Source organism: Astyanax mexicanus, chromosome 11, assembly GCF_023375975.1.
Source record: "Astyanax mexicanus isolate ESR-SI-001 chromosome 11, AstMex3_surface, whole genome shotgun sequence".
Classification (NCBI taxonomy): domain Eukaryota; kingdom Metazoa; phylum Chordata; class Actinopteri; order Characiformes; family Acestrorhamphidae; genus Astyanax; species Astyanax mexicanus.
The window spans coordinates 15,292,134-15,309,324 of NC_064418.1; the positions used below are offsets into that span (position 1 = coordinate 15,292,134).

At 37.5% G+C, this 17,191-nt stretch overlaps 1 protein-coding gene across 1 annotated transcript in view; it reads left to right on the forward strand.

Moving 5' to 3' along the window:
• The window catches only part of kif5c (kinesin family member 5C), a 70,698-nt gene that overhangs the window by 28,313 nt on the left and 25,194 nt on the right, over positions 1–17,191 (forward strand). Inside the window, exons 4-13 of the mRNA XM_049485055.1 lie at positions 74–178; positions 628–676; positions 772–827; positions 2,019–2,106; positions 3,208–3,332; positions 4,493–4,597; positions 5,849–5,997; positions 12,130–12,278; positions 16,343–16,509; positions 16,687–16,755. Coding sequence (XP_049341012.1) covers positions 74–178; positions 628–676; positions 772–827; positions 2,019–2,106; positions 3,208–3,332; positions 4,493–4,597; positions 5,849–5,997; positions 12,130–12,278; positions 16,343–16,509; positions 16,687–16,755 — 1,062 coding nt within the window. The remainder of the gene's footprint in view (positions 1–73; positions 179–627; positions 677–771; positions 828–2,018; positions 2,107–3,207; positions 3,333–4,492; positions 4,598–5,848; positions 5,998–12,129; positions 12,279–16,342; positions 16,510–16,686; positions 16,756–17,191) is intronic.

Consider the following 17,191-nt stretch of genomic DNA (forward strand, 5'->3'; position numbering starts at 1 on the left):
TGTATATATATGTAGTATAATTACACACTTTGATATAACTGCTCACTTTCTTTCTCTGTCTTATCTAATACAGGGAAAACTCCATGACCCTGATCACATGGGCATTATTCCTCGCATCGCTCAGGACATCTTCGACCACATATACTCTATGGATGAAAACCTGGAGTTCCACATCAAGGTAAAAACAAGAAAAATCATTATCAAATATGTAATTAATAAGATTAATCAATTAATTAACAATGTTTGCTTTGTGTATGAAACATTTGCATTCTGGTGGGGTCAGCTGGTTGGCTACTTTCAGTACGGTTGCCAGATCATACGCAGCAAAAGAGCCACCTGCTGGTGTGACAGAATGAGTTCTACCTGGGCCATATGTCTTGGTCACCTCCAATAAGCGTCCAGATCATTGCTTTTTCTTTGCTTAAAGCCAGTTCACAGAAACCATTAAACGATCTGTATATTTGTTAAAAATTAAATAAAAAAATAGTTTAGTGTAGCCTGTAAACAGGTGCTCCCTATTGGTCACTGTCTCAGTGTGTGTATCAAATACTTGTTTACTTTGCTGCTTAAAATTACAGTCTAATGTATTTTCTAGAATTTAAAGTAACTTGTTGCTTCTTTGTTTAGGTTTCTTATTTTGAGATTTACTTGGACAAAATCAGAGATCTGTTGGATGGTAAGACATTTTTGCATTGTTTTGTTCTGAGAGCTTAGTAGAATTTTTTATTAATTTTATTTTTATTGATTTAATTTTTTTTTTACTTCCTGTAGTTTCAAAGACCAACCTTGCTGTACATGAAGACAAAAACAGGGTACCATACGTCAAGGTAAGTGGAGAATATTGCAATGCTTTTGAGGAGGGCTTTATTATTTTTGTTCAGTTATTTCTACGTATATCACTTATTCTTAAAAATTTAGATGAAAGAGGTTTTAATAAAAAAAAGTTAGTTCAATTACAAAATCTGAATGTATAAAATTATAGACTATTATAAAATTATAAGTTTGACAGCCTTCTCATTTTGTATTATTTTAAATAAAAGTTGTTTCTTCAACAATAAAACAATTAGCAATAAAAACAACTAATTATTTTATGTATTTGGTGTAATATGCATTTACATTTTTTAAATCATTATCTGACATTATTATTAAACGTATATGCTATAAGTATGCTGTTAATAGTGCACCTACTACATAATAGTGCACCTACTACAAATATTGGTATATTAGTGAACTGGAAGAGAGAGGGAAGGCACACCTCATCCTCTTGAGTTAAACGATATGGAAGAAATATATAAAAAATTAAAAGAGGTTAATGAAACATTACAGGCCATACTGGTATTTATTGTGATCAGAAGTTATATTCTATCCTCTGTTGAGGAGCATTAGGAGGTTTTTGTGAGACAGAAAACCTGACTGTGGTGACAGAAACCTCTTCCTGAAACAAGATATGCAGGAGTTCTTCATATTATCCATCTTGTTTCCTCTCTGTTTGCTAGCTACTTCAGACACCTTCATAAAAACTATACATGTATATCATAATCTAATGTAATATTTTCATACAAAACTGATGGGGGGGGGGGGGGTATGTTATGCTTGTGTTAGTAGCAGTGTATAATAATATGAACAAGTTTAAGAGAAAATAGTAAACGTACGAGAGTGTGAGTAATCCTAAAACATGCAGTAAAGCTGAAGGTTTGAAAATGGGGTTCTCAGGAGTGTAGATTGGGTAGACAATAGGCCAGCATAGAATTATTAAATTGATACAAATTAAAATAAATATACAAAATTGATTATTACAGCGATTCATTTTATTCATAAAAATTTTATTAACTCCCAACAGAATTAGCACTTTTCTTAATTGGACATTTCTTAGTGGGTTTTATCCAACGTCTTAAGAATCAGTGATATACAGTTCATGCATGATTTGAAAACTGAGGGGCTGCATATGTGAATTTAAATTCTATTAATAAATAAATCCGTTATTTTTCCTGTATTTTTTTATTTGCTCTTGTATAAAGGGCTGCACAGAGCGCTTTGTGTCCAGCCCAGAGGAGGTCATGGACGTTATAGATGATGGCAAAGCCAACCGCCATGTAGCTGTCACAAGTGAGTAGCTGAGATTATTTATGTACATTTACACCCATTTCTCTCTCATCCAACACATTGACTATGAAGACTGACTGACCGTAACACACACTGACTAACCGCAAAGTTTGACATGCAGTTGTGTCTCAGTAGCCACAAGAGGATGTAAAGGTTCTATCCCTGCAGCCCTATAAAAAGGTTTTTGGAGTATTTTTTTTGGTACTGTACCTTGTCATTTTCTTTAAGAGCCAGGTGCACTTTGACTTTGGCACGTTTGTATCTTAACAGCGCAATGCTTTTGAGCGTCTCAGCAGAGGTTACTGACCTGCTTGTTCACGCTGTAAAGGTGAACCAGCAGCTCATTTAAGGTGACAGCAATGTCATTTTATTCTGTTTATTTTTGAGTTAAAAGTCTGGTTTGCGCTCTACATAGTGTCTGTGTGTGTGTTTAATGAGTGGGGGTGTACGCCTATAGGAATGGACTCTGACAATTGACTGTTGTCTAGGTTCATTTCAGTCAGTGGCGCATCTGTGTTTTCCACTTTCAAAAAAATAGCAACACACCACAAATTTACCGCAGGTGCAGGCGTGAAAATAGTGTTAAAGGGGTGTAAGATAGGAATAAGCATTATTACGTGCCTTATGCAGGGTGTACGACAGGACAAGCTCTTTTTTGATGCAAGCTGTGGTCATCTCATACCTTGACTGCTGCAATGCAAACGGGCTTCCCAGCCTGTGTAGTAAAGCCATTATAGATCCAGGTCCAGGATGCAGCAGGGCACCTGGTCTTTACACAACCAAAAGAGGAACATGTCACCCCACTACTCTTTGAGCTCCACAGCCTACCGGTTGCTGCTTACATTAAATTTAAAGGCCTTACGATTATCTACAAGGTAATCTCAGAACAGCTCCCTCCTGCTTCCATCTGCTTCTAAAGGCTTTTGTGCTGCGTTCCTCCAGTGAACGTCACCTAGCTTTTGCCAAACATTCACACAGAGCAATCCAGACTGTTCTCATACAGTGGTATTCACTTCTTCTGTGAGTGGTCATAGTATTCCGAATCATCAGTGTCCGTTAAATGTCCTAACCTTGTGCCAATGTTTTTTTTCTTCTCTTTCTCAGACATGAACGAGCACAGCTCACGCAGCCACAGCATCTTCCTCATCAATATCAAGCAGGAGAACGTAGAGACTGAGAAGAAGCTGAGCGGAAAGCTCTACCTGGTGGACCTGGCTGGAAGTGAGAAGGTCAGTCTTCCAGAAGCTCCAGTATTTCTGATACAAGTCAGACACAAGCACACTCTTTAAAATCAAAGTGCTTCAGATGGTTCTTTTAGTGAAGCCATAAAGAAATATATATATTTTTTTACAAAAAGAAACCTGTTTATACGCTATTATGCCAAATATAAAAATAACTGAAATTAGTATTGTGTTGCATGACTTGTCATGTCATGTCCAATGTAAGCTATAGGAATCTTCACTGATTTGTGGTCTATGTGTGTGGAGTCTCTTGCATTGAATGTAGATGGGATTTCCATCATTTCCATAAATCATATAGCCTTGCCATGAGCATGGTGGCCAGTGTTCAATCAACTTTACTCACAAGATAACAGCTCACCACTTGTACAGCTGTGGCTTTTCTAAGCTGTACCACTTAGGTTTGGAAAATGACTTAAGATCAGTTTTCATACTGTTTTTCCATGACTTTTGGTATGCTAGTAAGAGATGTGTGAGTGTGAAGGGCATTTATATTGTTAAAGAACTTTTACTGTATATTGAGTAAAGTATATTGGGTTCTTCAGACTTAACAAACATGCTTGTTAATGTCTACAAAAGTGCTTCTTCTATGGCATTGTGTGAAGAAGTATTTAAAGCATCTTTAGCAGTGTAGCAGTAACCCCTAGCCTTACAGACTGCTGTGTGAGATTCTTTGGTTTTACACCTTGAATACACTACACGACTTTTAAAGTGGGAGCAGATAATAGACAGACTGGGCCAATTTACACAACTATTTTTGCAGATTTTTTAAAATCTGAAGCAATATAGAGCACACACTACACAACTACTCATGATATACTACACCAGCAGATTCCTGACCACTATGCACATGATTGGAAGGGCCTCTGACGACTGATTGGCTGTTTTCTAGGTTAAAATCAGTCAGTGGCGCACCTGTGTTTTCCGTTGCCAAAATAACATCACACCAGAAATTTACCTGAGCACACCTCACTTTCAGATCACCACGGCCATCAGTGTAAATGTATTGCTAAACTCCTAAAATAGACTGTTGACGTGGTGTAAGACAGCAATGAACACCGCAACACGCTTTGTCAAGGGTGCATGATAGGGCCCTCATTTTTACATTTGTTCACAAATTTCTTTCCTGGTCTGTTGCTCTGTCCCCTCAGGTCAGTAAAACGGGAGCAGAAGGAGCCGTCCTGGACGAAGCTAAAAATATCAATAAATCTCTTTCTGCTCTGGGGAACGTCATCTCTGCCTTGGCTGAGGGAACCGTAAGTACTCTTTCCTTTTCTTTCTCTCTCTCTCTCTCGCATCCTGTTTCATCTTCCTCTCTACTTCTATTACTCTTTCCCGTCTACCAACCTGAGCCATTACTTCTACATAATCACACGCATGAGAGGAATATAAAGTATGGTTCTTTTATACACTACAAAAACATGGAGTCCGGATGTTTATGGCATTCAGATACTTCAAGTTAAACACAAACCTGTTGGCACTGTGCCTAATGCCAGGACGATGGGGTGTGGTGGTGTTCATCCAACAGCCTGACCCCACTAATGCTATTTGCCCTGAATGCAATCAAATCCTCACAACAATGCACCAAACAGATTCAGGTTACCCAAGGCTGCCATCATGTTTGTATGATCTTGTATGTAACAGCAGGTATATGTATAATGCCTTAGGAGTCAGATGAAGTAATGAAGTCCAAAAATTTTGTTACTTTACTTTTTTTTACAGGAGCAACTATTTTTCTTTCGACTTCTTTTTCTTTACTTCTACTCCTCACATTTTCACACAATTATCAGTACTTTCTATTCCTAACATTTTATACATGTTTCATTTTAGCTTATTTTCATTGCAGCTTCACCTCATTAAAAAAACCCTATTCAGATAAATCTCTCCATCCAGATAGAGTGAATCTGATTGTGGTTGGATGAAAAGTATGAACATATATCATTCTGACACCCTATTGGTTTATACATGATCCATCATAGAACATAGCAGATGTACAGTATGTAGCCTAGTATGATAATGATCCGTGCAGACTCAAGAGAAATTGAGACAAACGTCCAACTAAGCTTCTTTAATATATTAGCATTGTACTACAATAGATTCATTTTCAATGGGCATATATGCAGCTAAAAAAAAGGAGTCTATGGCATCCCAATTTTTTCAATGTCAACATTTTAATATAACATTATAGTCATTATGGCTTTTAGAGAAATGTGTTTTGGGGAGGGGGAATAGGACGTTTTTGTGCCTGTGGAATTTTTTCCTCTTACATCACTTTTACTTCAATACTTTTAAATCCGTACTTTTATACTTTTACTTTAGTAAAATCTTGAGTTTATTCTTCAACAGTACTTCTACACAAGTATTTTAAACCCTAGTATCCATATTTATACCTGAGTAATGAATGGAAATACTTTTGACACCTTTATATGGAGTAAATCTATATCTGTCAATGTAACTTTGAGTTCAAAGGCTAACATATTGTTGTGTTGTTGCTGCTGGTGTTGTAGAAGACACATGTGCCATACAGAGACAGCAAGATGACCCGTATCCTGCAGGACTCTTTGGGTGGTAACTGCAGAACCACCATCATTATCTGCTGCTCTCCATCTGTCTTTAATGAAGCTGAGACCAAGTCCACTCTCATGTTCGGTCAGAGGTAAGACCAAAATTATTCATTTTAATTAACCTGCAGCCTTTATTTTAGAATGTATTACATTGCAGTGTTTCCTCTTAGTTGCACTTATATCAGTGCTTGATATGACAAATTTTGACAGAGAATGGTTTGCTGCTTTCAATATACAGTTTTGTGCATTAATGGTTATCCATGTGCTTGCAGTATTAGGTTGTATTAATTTTCACTAAATTGGCATCCTCTTACAGTGTACAGTGGCTTTCAAAAGTATTCATACCCCTTGAACATTTACACATTTTGTCACCTTACAACCTTAAAGTGGAACACTAGTGAACAAACAGCAGACAGAGAAACCACATAGGTCAGATTGAAAGTTGTGGAGAAGTTAAAAGCAGGGTTAGGTTGTTAAAACATTGCCAAGCTTTGAGCATTCCAAGTAGCACTGTTCAATCCAACATCCATAAACAGAAAAGGTATTCTACAACTGCAAACGTACCAAGACATAACCATCCACCCAAACTGACAGATCGATAAAGGAGAGCACTGGTCAGAGAAGCAGCCAAGAGGCCCATGGTCACACTAGAGGAGTTGCAGAATCCACAGCTCAGGTAGGAGAATCTGTCCACAGGACAACTATAAGTTATGCACTCCACAAATCTGGCCTTTATGGAAGAGTGGCAAGAAGAAAACCGTTGTTGTAAGAGACACATAAAAAGTGTTGTTTGCAGTTTGTAGCCACAAGCCATTTAGGAACACAGCAAACATGTGGAAGAAGCTGCTGTGGTCGGATGAGACCAAAGGTTAACTTGTTGGTCTAAATCAGGGTTGTCCAAACTACGGCCCGCGGGCCATTTGCGGCCCGTTTACTTTTTTGGAGCGGCCCGCGAGGTATTTTAGAAATAGAATGAAATTTGGCCCGCTGTTAAGCAGGTTTTATAATGTGAGATTCAAAGTTTGAAGGCTACGTGTCAGAAACGGGCCAAAGAGTCTAAAAGCAGCGAGAGTGAAGTTGAAGCGCAGAAAAACAGGCCAAAGAGTCTAAAAGCGGAGAGGATGCGCAGTTTTAGTGCAGAAAAAATTGGCCAAAGAGTCTAAAAGCGGAGAGAGTGAAGTTGAAGCGCAGAAAAACAGGCCAAGGAGTCTAAAAGCGGAGAGGATGCGCAGTTTTAGCGCGGAAAACAAGCCAAGGAGTCTAAAAGCGGAGAGGGTGCGCTGTTGTAGCGCAGAAAAACAGGCCAAGGAGTCTAAAAGCGGAGAGGGTGTGCAGTTTTAGCTCAGAAAAAACGGCCAAAGAGTCTAAAAGCGGAGAGGGTGCGCAGTTGTAGCGCAGAAAAACAGGCCAAAGAGTCTAAAATTGCCGTAATTAAGGAGTTTAATATTAAGAGACATCATGAAATGAAACATCAATTTGAAAAATCGTAGTTTACACAACACTGTCAAAGATAGATAAAGATAGTCAGGTAAAATGATGTGTAAATGAAAGTAATCAGGGAAATGTATTATTTAAAGTGGTATAATTAATTATTTATTTTATTATAGAGTCTGTGGCCCGTTACTTCAAATATATTTCTCCTTCTGGCCCCCAACAAAAAAAGTTTGGACACCCCTGGTCTAAATTCAAACACTATGTGTAGCCGAAAAGTAACACTGCTCATCACCCTAAACGGATCATTACCACTGTGAAGTATGGTGGTGGCAGTGGAAGTGATGTAAAGGGCATTGAATGTAGAAACAAGAAGGTGGTTTTATTGAAGTGGCTGATCTGTGTATGTTAAATTAATAAAAAAAAAATAGGCTTTTAAACAAAAAAGCCTTCAGATTAAATTTCCTTTAAGGTGACAAAAATTGCATTCAGTCAACTGTGTTCAACATTTGACAGGTGCTGTAGGTGTATACTGTGTAAGTGTGTGGGTGTATTTGTAGTGTAATACTGTGGTCAAACATGCCTAAAGTACTCAACTTTTGTAGAAGTTGAAGTGTTCTTTAAGCTCCACACTTATCATATTTTTTTGTATTAAAAGGTGCACTATCAATGAACGTCTATTTTCTGATCTATTTTTATACATAAGGTGCACTGTATTATAAGGTGCATTTTAAGAGACACGATGCGCGTGGAACTTCTAATTCAGCAGGTCTCACCGCTGAGTGGTGGTGGTGGGGGTAGCTAACTAAGTTAATGACTGTAATAAAAACTGTAATAAAAAATACTTTCTTTTATAGTCAAACAAGCAAGTTCTACACAGATTTCTCTCCTGGAAACTCCTGGCATTTTTGTTTAGTAATGCGCTTCTGTTAATTTACAGTAAGCTTAGATTCCCAAATTACTCCAGCACTAAGGCTGCAGCATTAGCATTAGCAGCTAACCATTAGCTTCAGCCGTGCTAGCCGGGGTTAGGAGCAGGCTTCAGGCCAATAATACTCACCTCTGAACAACAAAGAGCTAGCGCTTAGCGCGGTTAGTGGGTAGAGTTAATGCTGCTCCAGCAGTGCTAGCCAGGGTTAGCAGCAGGCTACAGGCCGATAATACTCATTTCTGAATTGGGAAATAGCGGTTAGCGGCTAACGCTAATGCTACAGCTACTGAAACTTATGTATAATGCACACTGGATAAAAAAGGCACACTAATGATTTTTTTAAGTGTCCCTTATAGTGTGAAAAATACGGTAAGTGGAAAGTAAAACTGAAGTATTGTGAGTAGTTTATTTTAAAATGTACTACTGAAGTACTGAAAGTAAAGTTAGTAAAGTAGAGCAAAAGGCAGAACAGAAGCAGAGAGGTCTTTTTTTTAATAAGATCAGCTTGATCACATTATTTATTCAGTGATGAAGCTTCATCAAACAGTGCAGAATATCTACCGCTCTGGCTTTAGTGATAATGTGGGTTTGGAATGATTCATATCATTTTTATAATTGTAATGAGTAACGATGCAGCTCATGACAAAAATGTATCGGAGAAAAAGAATTAAACTTATCCAAAATATGTAGTGAAGTAAAAGTTTAAATAGGAGAAAAAATAATCTCTGACTGTGGAGAGAGCCAGAAATGGAAAAAAATGTGTATATCTAATCCAATTAAAATATTTATAAATATACATATTCAAGGCAAGAGCTTTTCCTGTCTTGTCTGCACATTTCCCCAGGCTACACTGTGTGTTAACAGTGTGTTAAGCCACACACACACAAAAGCAGCCTGGCTGTATTCCCTAAGCCACCAAACTCTTCCTCAGCAGATGCTGCAGCTTAATTGGAGTTAAAAAAAACACACACATAAATCTAATATACAGTGATGCATATATCTGCTCTGCTGATGCCTTTTACACAGTCACTGCAGATATCTCACTGAATAATACATCTTAGAAGTTAGGAGTTACTGTGCATGTTTGCTGCACTTGATACATTTAATTACATAATTAATTATATAGTTAAAGAACTCAATTTACATTCATTTTTTTCTGTTTTTTTGCTCTAAATATTGCAATGCACACAACATTATGGGTGACATACCAGAGTTCAAAAGAGGACAATTTGTTGATGCACGTCTTGCTGGCGCATCTGTGACCAAGACAGCAAGTCTTTGTGATGTATCAAGAGCCACGGTATACAGGGTAATGTCAGCATACCACCAAGAAGGACGAACCACATCCAACAGGATTAACTGTGGACACTAGAGGAAGCTGTCTGAAAGGGATGTTCGGGTGCTAACCCGGATTGTATAAAAAAAGCACAAAACCACAGCTGCTCAAATCATGACAGAATTCAATATGCACCTTAACTCTCCTGTTTCCACCAGAACTGTCCGTCACCACAATACATTATTGTGGTCTAAAACCAGGTGTTTCAGTTTCCTTGTCCAAACCCTGTAAAGACCGCTAAATAACATCATAGTATTCTGATGTAGGGTGATGTACATATGTTCAATATATAGGAGTATATTTACAGAACAGGCTCCTTTACTGGCAGGATAAATATAGGCCTACCCTATACACTAATGACATAATGTCTCACTGCAGTAAAGGTGGTGGGCGGCGGTTAGAGAAGTGTCCTTTTAGTAGGTCTGGTAGTGGGATGCTGATATTCCAGCTCTGTTTAAACAGGGGATTGTTGCTTAAAGTGATTACGCATCAGTTCAGCTTATCCTCCGTATGTCATTAAGACTGATTTCCTGTCTACACTATATCTCTTCTCTCTGCCTCTCACACGCACACTCACACATATAGAGAGTTGTGCAGGGAGAGGACTGGAAATGCGCACCACCGTCTTTTTCTGTGTGACGTCACACTAAGAAAGTTACATGATGTTATGCTTTTCTGAGCATTCAGTGGGTATCACCATATCACCCAGCACTGGTAACCTTAAATCTGCTTAATCAGTGCTTAGCACACAGAACCCTAGGTTTTTTATTCAGGTTTTAGTCTTAATACAATAGAAAATCAGAAAACTCAGCTTGAATTAAAATATTAAGGACTGAAATCTTTAGAAAGTTTCCATCTGTAATTTTCATTCTAACATTTCTTTTGTTTGTGATTTATCTGTTAGAACCTGTATGTAGGCCTTCACTTCAGATTTCATTCTCAGAACTACAGTTTTATAACTAATATCATCAGTTTTATTGGCCCTAGAGTAAAACCCTGTGGAACACCACAAGATATGCTATAGCAACCAACAGTCACCAACAGTTTACAACAATTTCTGCATTACAGTTAATAGCTAAATAAGGTAGTAAACACTGTAGTTCACAGCTTGGCACTCTTGTTGTTTTTCTGTCTAAACTGTTAAATAGGAATAATGTTTTAGTTTGGTCATTGCTGGTATGTGGTCTGAAATGTTTAAGAACCACTGGTTTAGAACATTGGGTGGTGTCCCTAAGGGCTCTTTTGCAAATCGAGGAAGTAATGTAGCATTGATAGTGAAGAACGGAAGTGTGGGCCCAAACTCAAGGTTTAAGATCAGGCGATTAAGGGATAGTTTGGTAAAAAATCAAATACACATACATCATGAATTACTGAATGCAGATGCAGTTGACCGACCAAGACCAATATGATGTATGCTACCCTATTACTATAAATACACACTTTCATAGGTACACAAAAGCTTAATTTATTGGCTTCAAAATGTATTTAAAGAACGCATAAACAAGTAGAAAAACATGTAAATGATTGAACAAGCAGATTTTGTAGTCCTTTCATTTACAGCATTTAGACATCTAAAGTGAATTATAAGTTTAATTCTATTACAGATGTGGGCAATTGTAGTGTTAATCTGGACATACATTGTGCTATATTTTCAATCGTTTTACTCAGCTCAAGCTTAAAATGTGCAGTTAAATCACAGGATTGGTTTATTTCACGCCCAACACACACCCATGAAGTGGGTGCAAGGTGTACTTTTCTCGCCGTTACGATAGCAAAGACCCTAAATCAAGCTGCGTGATGCACACTTAACAGCTCACCTATAGATCACTAAAATAGGGCCCCCAGTCTATTTACTAAGAAAAACACAACATACACTCTGGGGTCTACATATTGTTCAGTAAGACTAAGTGGTGAAGCATGTGTTTTTATACTATTCCTTTAAAGCAGCACTAGGATTTCCTTGATTTTTTAAATCTTTTAAAAGAAGTAAAATTACAGCTTGAAACTCACTGCAGCGCTGCATTGAGGTGGAATAGGAGGAATAGCGGTGCTCTGTTTCTGTGCCGGAGCTCCTCTGAGCTCAAACCAGACTCTGTAAGTTTTCCGAGGCGTCCGCGACCAACGCTCGCGAGAACTGCGACCTGCTTTCCGACCTTTAGTTCTGACAGTTCTACAAGGACTACTGGTTCATTCTTTACAAAGTAACATACAGACACTCTGGCAGAAGCTGAAAAGAGACCAAAAATGTCTGTGAAAGCCAGAAAACGTGAAAGAGAAACTAATCCGCCTGAAACATTTATTACACTCTACAACTGTAGGGGGAGCCCACGAGCACAAAATATCAATCCTACCTAGTGGAGCTTTAAGTAAAAGAGAACAGGTTTGATAGCTTTATTAACTATTATCAGTAAATAGCATCATAGTCTAATGAGACTGGTAAAGGTTAAATGCTAGACTATGCACTGATGTTTTTTTTTTTTTGCTTTTCATAAAAATGATAGATATGCTGTGCCTCTCTCCACACAGAGCAAAGACCATCAAGAATACTGTATCCGTCAACATGGAGCTGACAGCCGAAGAGTGGAAGAAGAAGTATGAGAAGGAGAAAGAGAAGAACCGAGGGCTGAAGGTTATCATCCAGCGGCTGGAGAATGAACTCAAACGCTGGAGGAAAGGTAAAAAAGAGAGAGCTCATGTAATTTATATAACATGAACATGACAGGTGCAATCAAAATGATTCTACTTTGTGCCCGCATCATTAAAGTAGCACCAGAGTTTATGAATATATCTATGCTGATGGGTGTGGTGGTCTGGAAGTGAGGTTTGTTCAAGTAAATATCTGGCGTGTTTCTATCTTGGCAGCGGGAAATACAGGTACACGCCACTGACTAATTAAAACCCTGACAACAGTCAACAGTCAGCCACCCAATACTATCTTAGCCATGCAGGAGCGCCGTGCACGTAGTGCGTGCTCATTGCGTGTACATCCCCCACACACATATAAACACAAATCCACACATGGAATTATGTAGTAAGCTAAAAAAAGAGTCCTTTACGCTAAGCAACTTATTGTTCAGCACCTCCAGGAACTCTAAAAAAAAGTCTAAAGTGGGAGATCGCAGGTTCGAACTTCTGCTCATGCAGTTTTACCATCAAGCTTCCGGCGCTCAGAGGGAGCAAAATTGGCCCTGCTTCCTCCGGGTGGGTAGATGGCGCTCTATCCCCACATCACTAAAGAGTGATGTCCGCAGTACAGGGCGTCTGTGAGCTGATGTACCGGAACCGAGTTGAGTTATTAAAAAAAATAAAATCTGCCAGCAAAGCTAAATGTAGTACTTAAAAGAATGTAAAGTATTAAACATATTTTGTTTAGTTATTAAGTTACTAAATAATGTGGACAGTGCAGTGCAGTGGGTGGTAATGATGGTGAATGGTGGTGTCTGGCTAGAATTGTTTGTTTTAACAGACTCTAGCAGAAATCCACAGTCAGTGTAGAAGACCCTACACACATCCCACAGTGTTCTTTAGCTTTCATACAACATGGCTAAAGTTATGGGACACAATACTAGCTCCTGTCCCTCTACATGTACAGTATTTGACATAGCATGGCAGTGTATTCATGACTGAACAACATGAAAATGACAGATTAGGAGGAATTATATTTGGAAATGTTGTTCCCTTCAGGTTTTTTCTGCAGTGGTTTGTTTGATGTTATTGGTATAATGAGAAACTAAACCTGAATCTGTCTGAAAGGGAAATGAGGCTTTTAAACAGCAGGGAATGTTCTAATGAAACTGTAATGAAACATTAAGACATTTCAGAAAGTTCTTATATAATCTGTCTACAATCATTGGTTGTTTTCTTCATATTGTATTTAGTGACCTGAATACAGCATGTAGAGCATCACTGGCTTCTCTTCCCTTTTAATCACTACATCATTATTTCCAGGCAGAATATGACTGAGCCTTTATTATTTCTCCAAAAAAGCAAGTACAGTTACATACTGTGCTCCAACTCAAAGCTTAAAAAAAGCTTAAGCTTAAGCTTTGAATACAAAAATATTAATAGTGTAGAAAATGTATTAACTCATACAATCAATTTTTGGGTTAAAACAATTAGAGAAATTCTGTTGAAAGTGTGAATTCTGAACTTATTACTCTGTTTTGTTTGGATTTTTTTGTTTAATGATAGTATTTTTTTTAAATACTAATACAAATTAAAGGAACCATAAACAAAGACTCAACCCTATCAGTACAAAAAGTGTAACAGATGTAAACAATTTTTTTTAATTACATAAGTATGTAATTGCCATAACGTTTTGAATTAAATACATTTATTAGAAATACACATAGAAATACACTAATTCTTTCAAGTTTCAGTTACATTTTCAATATTTAAAGAGAGGACAATATGGTCCTGGAATATGAGTTTTTTTCAGAGTATTTTTTTAATAACAATATTCTTGGTGATATAACAAATCACAGAGAACAATATATACATTTTAAGAATACACTACTGCAACAAAATAAGGGCCCTATTTTACACCATGTGCAAAGCGCATCGCAATGCTCTTTGCTACCTTATTTACCCTGTTGCAGAGTGTAAACCAGACTTTACTCCAAAATAAACAGAATAAAGAATAAATTACATTGCTGTTTTCTTAAATGAGCTGCTGGCACACCTTCACAGAGTGAACACGCAGGTCGGTATCCTTTGCTGAGATGCACAAAGCGCCACACTGTTAAGATAAGAATGTGCCAAAGTCAGAGCTCACCTGCCTCTTAAAGCGAATGATGACTGGCACACTGATTGATTTATTTCACATTACTCACAAAAAAAAAAACACCCATGATTAATTAACGAGAATAAATGCATGTCTTTTGCACTTTTCAAGCTGTGCAAGGCTTATTTTTTTGTGGCCTCTCGATACCAAAAAGTCCTTAATCCAGCTGCATGACTCCATGACTCCTCAATTGCCAGTGCACATTTAGTATAACAGTTTCAAACTTTCAGTAAAAGCATAAAATATATAAACTGGTGTCTGTTTTGTAAACAGCGGTAACTTACCAAGACTTTGTATATTTGTGATTTTGTATAGAATAATATGAATATACAAAAAGACATGATGCAACTTAAACATAATGTAATGTAGCACAACAATCTACCACAGACTTAAAGTGCATAACAAATATAAAGTGCATGAATATAAACTGCTCATATAAACAGTTTTTTTTTAATCCCAGTAACTGAGTAACTTCACAGCAAATAGCAATACAAATACATAATAATCTGCTTTTAGACAAAACACCACTATTTTCACAATATGTCTTTATTATGCCTTTCAAAAAAAATGTAATAATGTTTTTGGGAGCACCTAGTTAAAATGTATTGAAGCTGTATTGAAATCATTACACCTGCAGTAAATATTGTATTTTAATAGTCTAGCTGTCTAACAGTAATAAATCTATACTAAAGGGTTCATTTTCATCTGTCTCTACATTTCTGTTCGTTCTCCTTTTTGGCCACAGTATAATTTGCGCCTTTCTTTTCAGTCTCTTCATTAAACCCATCACACAGCGTATCAGAACTTCACCCCAGTGCAGAGATAAAGATGCACTACAAAGTCCAGACAGCTCTTGAAGCTCCTCTGCTCTCCCTCTGCTCTTTCTTTTTGTCCTCCAATCCTCTGCTCTCGTTCTCTCCCTCCTCTCTCCCGGTATCTCTCCTTCTGCAGGAGTTATTCCCTCGTAGCCTCTTTTCAGACTGAATTGAAGAGCTGAACTCAGCTGGGAGCTGATGTAGTCTGCTGGCATTTTACAGGCCTAATTCTCCTCATCACCTGCTGGTTTATGAATATCCATATCATTTGTTCTCTAGTGCACATAGAGTACCAATCAAATGTTTGAACACATTCTTACTCAATGTTAGTATTTATTTCTTTATTTAACTTATTTTCTACATTGAAAATTAATATTAAATACATGAAAACAATTAAGGGACACATATGGAATTATGTAGTAAACAGTAAAAAAGTGTTTGTCCTCCACAAAAAAAAAAAAATGTGAACAGCTAATAGCTAAAAATTAGTATTTGTAACTTTCTGACAGGTAATGTACTCACTCTCATGGTAACCTAAACCTAATCAGATATTATGTACAGTCATATTTGATGTAAATACTGATGTAAATATACAAAACGTTCTTCATAAAATAATAAAGGAGAATAAAAATGAAGATTTGTGCTAAAGAAACACTCAGTAATACATGAATTAACATAGAAAATTAATGTGGGACATTTTTGACCCATGTTGTGCATAAGAGGGTTAGTGATACAAAAAAGGCTTTTAATCAAAAAGTTAAAAAAGATAAAATATGGATGTACCGTACTCAAATAAAAAAATAATAATAGAGGAATACCTTAAATACTGAATGATTACATATATATATATATATATATATATATATATATATATATATATACAGTATATATTTATTTATTGCAAAGATATAAAAAAATTAACTCAGCCGGGTCACTGTTGACCCACGTTGTACATCGAAGGGTTAAGTAAAAGTATAAAAGTGATGAAGGGAATAAATGCTATTAAAGACAACATGGCTCTGAGGATCGACTAAATTAGATAAATATCGTCTGATTGCACATTATCAGCCAGTATTAAAATACTGCCAAACAATCTTTTCAAATTACAATTACTTAATCTCTTTTTCTCACTCTTCTTTAGGTGAATCAGTTCCCGTTGAAGAGCAGCATAAGAACAAGGAAGCGAAGACCGCTGATGCCACACCCATTATTGATACTGTAGCTCCGCCCCCACAGCCTCTTTGCGACACAGAGAAAACCCAGTACGAGGAATTGATCAATGAACTTTACCAGCAACTGGATGACAAGGTGCTCTACAGTCAGTCTAGTCAATGCCAGCAGAGTTTGGCAAGGTGTTTCATTTCATACAGTAGTTCATACAGTAGTAGCCTCCTCCGCACTTACTCTCTCTCTCTCTCTCTCTCTGTGTTTTTTTCTCTCTCTCTCTCTGTCTCTCTCTCTCTGTTTTTCTCTCTCTCTCTCCAGGATGATGAGATAAACCAGCAGAGTCAGCTGGCAGAGTCGCTGAAGGAGCAGATGGTGGATCAGGATGAGGTGTGCACACTCTGCCACACACTGCCTCACTATAGCACAAACCCACAGTTCAGCCCTTATACCACCCCACTGTCCATTCACGGAATTGATTCATGTTATGCTAATGCTAATGCTTCCTTGTATTTCTGAAGAAATAAATGTGTAGTGTGGTATGCATTGCGAATTAGCTGGAGTGACATTTTTTATTTTATTAGAATATCTTAACGTAAATTCTTAGTGTAGTAGTGCGTCTGGTTAGTGTTGTGATACTTACTGTACTGGACTGAGTGATGGACTCTCAAGAGGGGTATCTGGTTGGTGTATTGATAAAAAGTTGCTGTGCTTTCCTCTGAGTGCATTATGATGCTACTTGGCAATGCTGAATCAGCAGAATTTGTAAGAGAGACGGTGGATGACTTCACATGTATTGGAGGAGGCATGTGCTAGTTTTCACCCT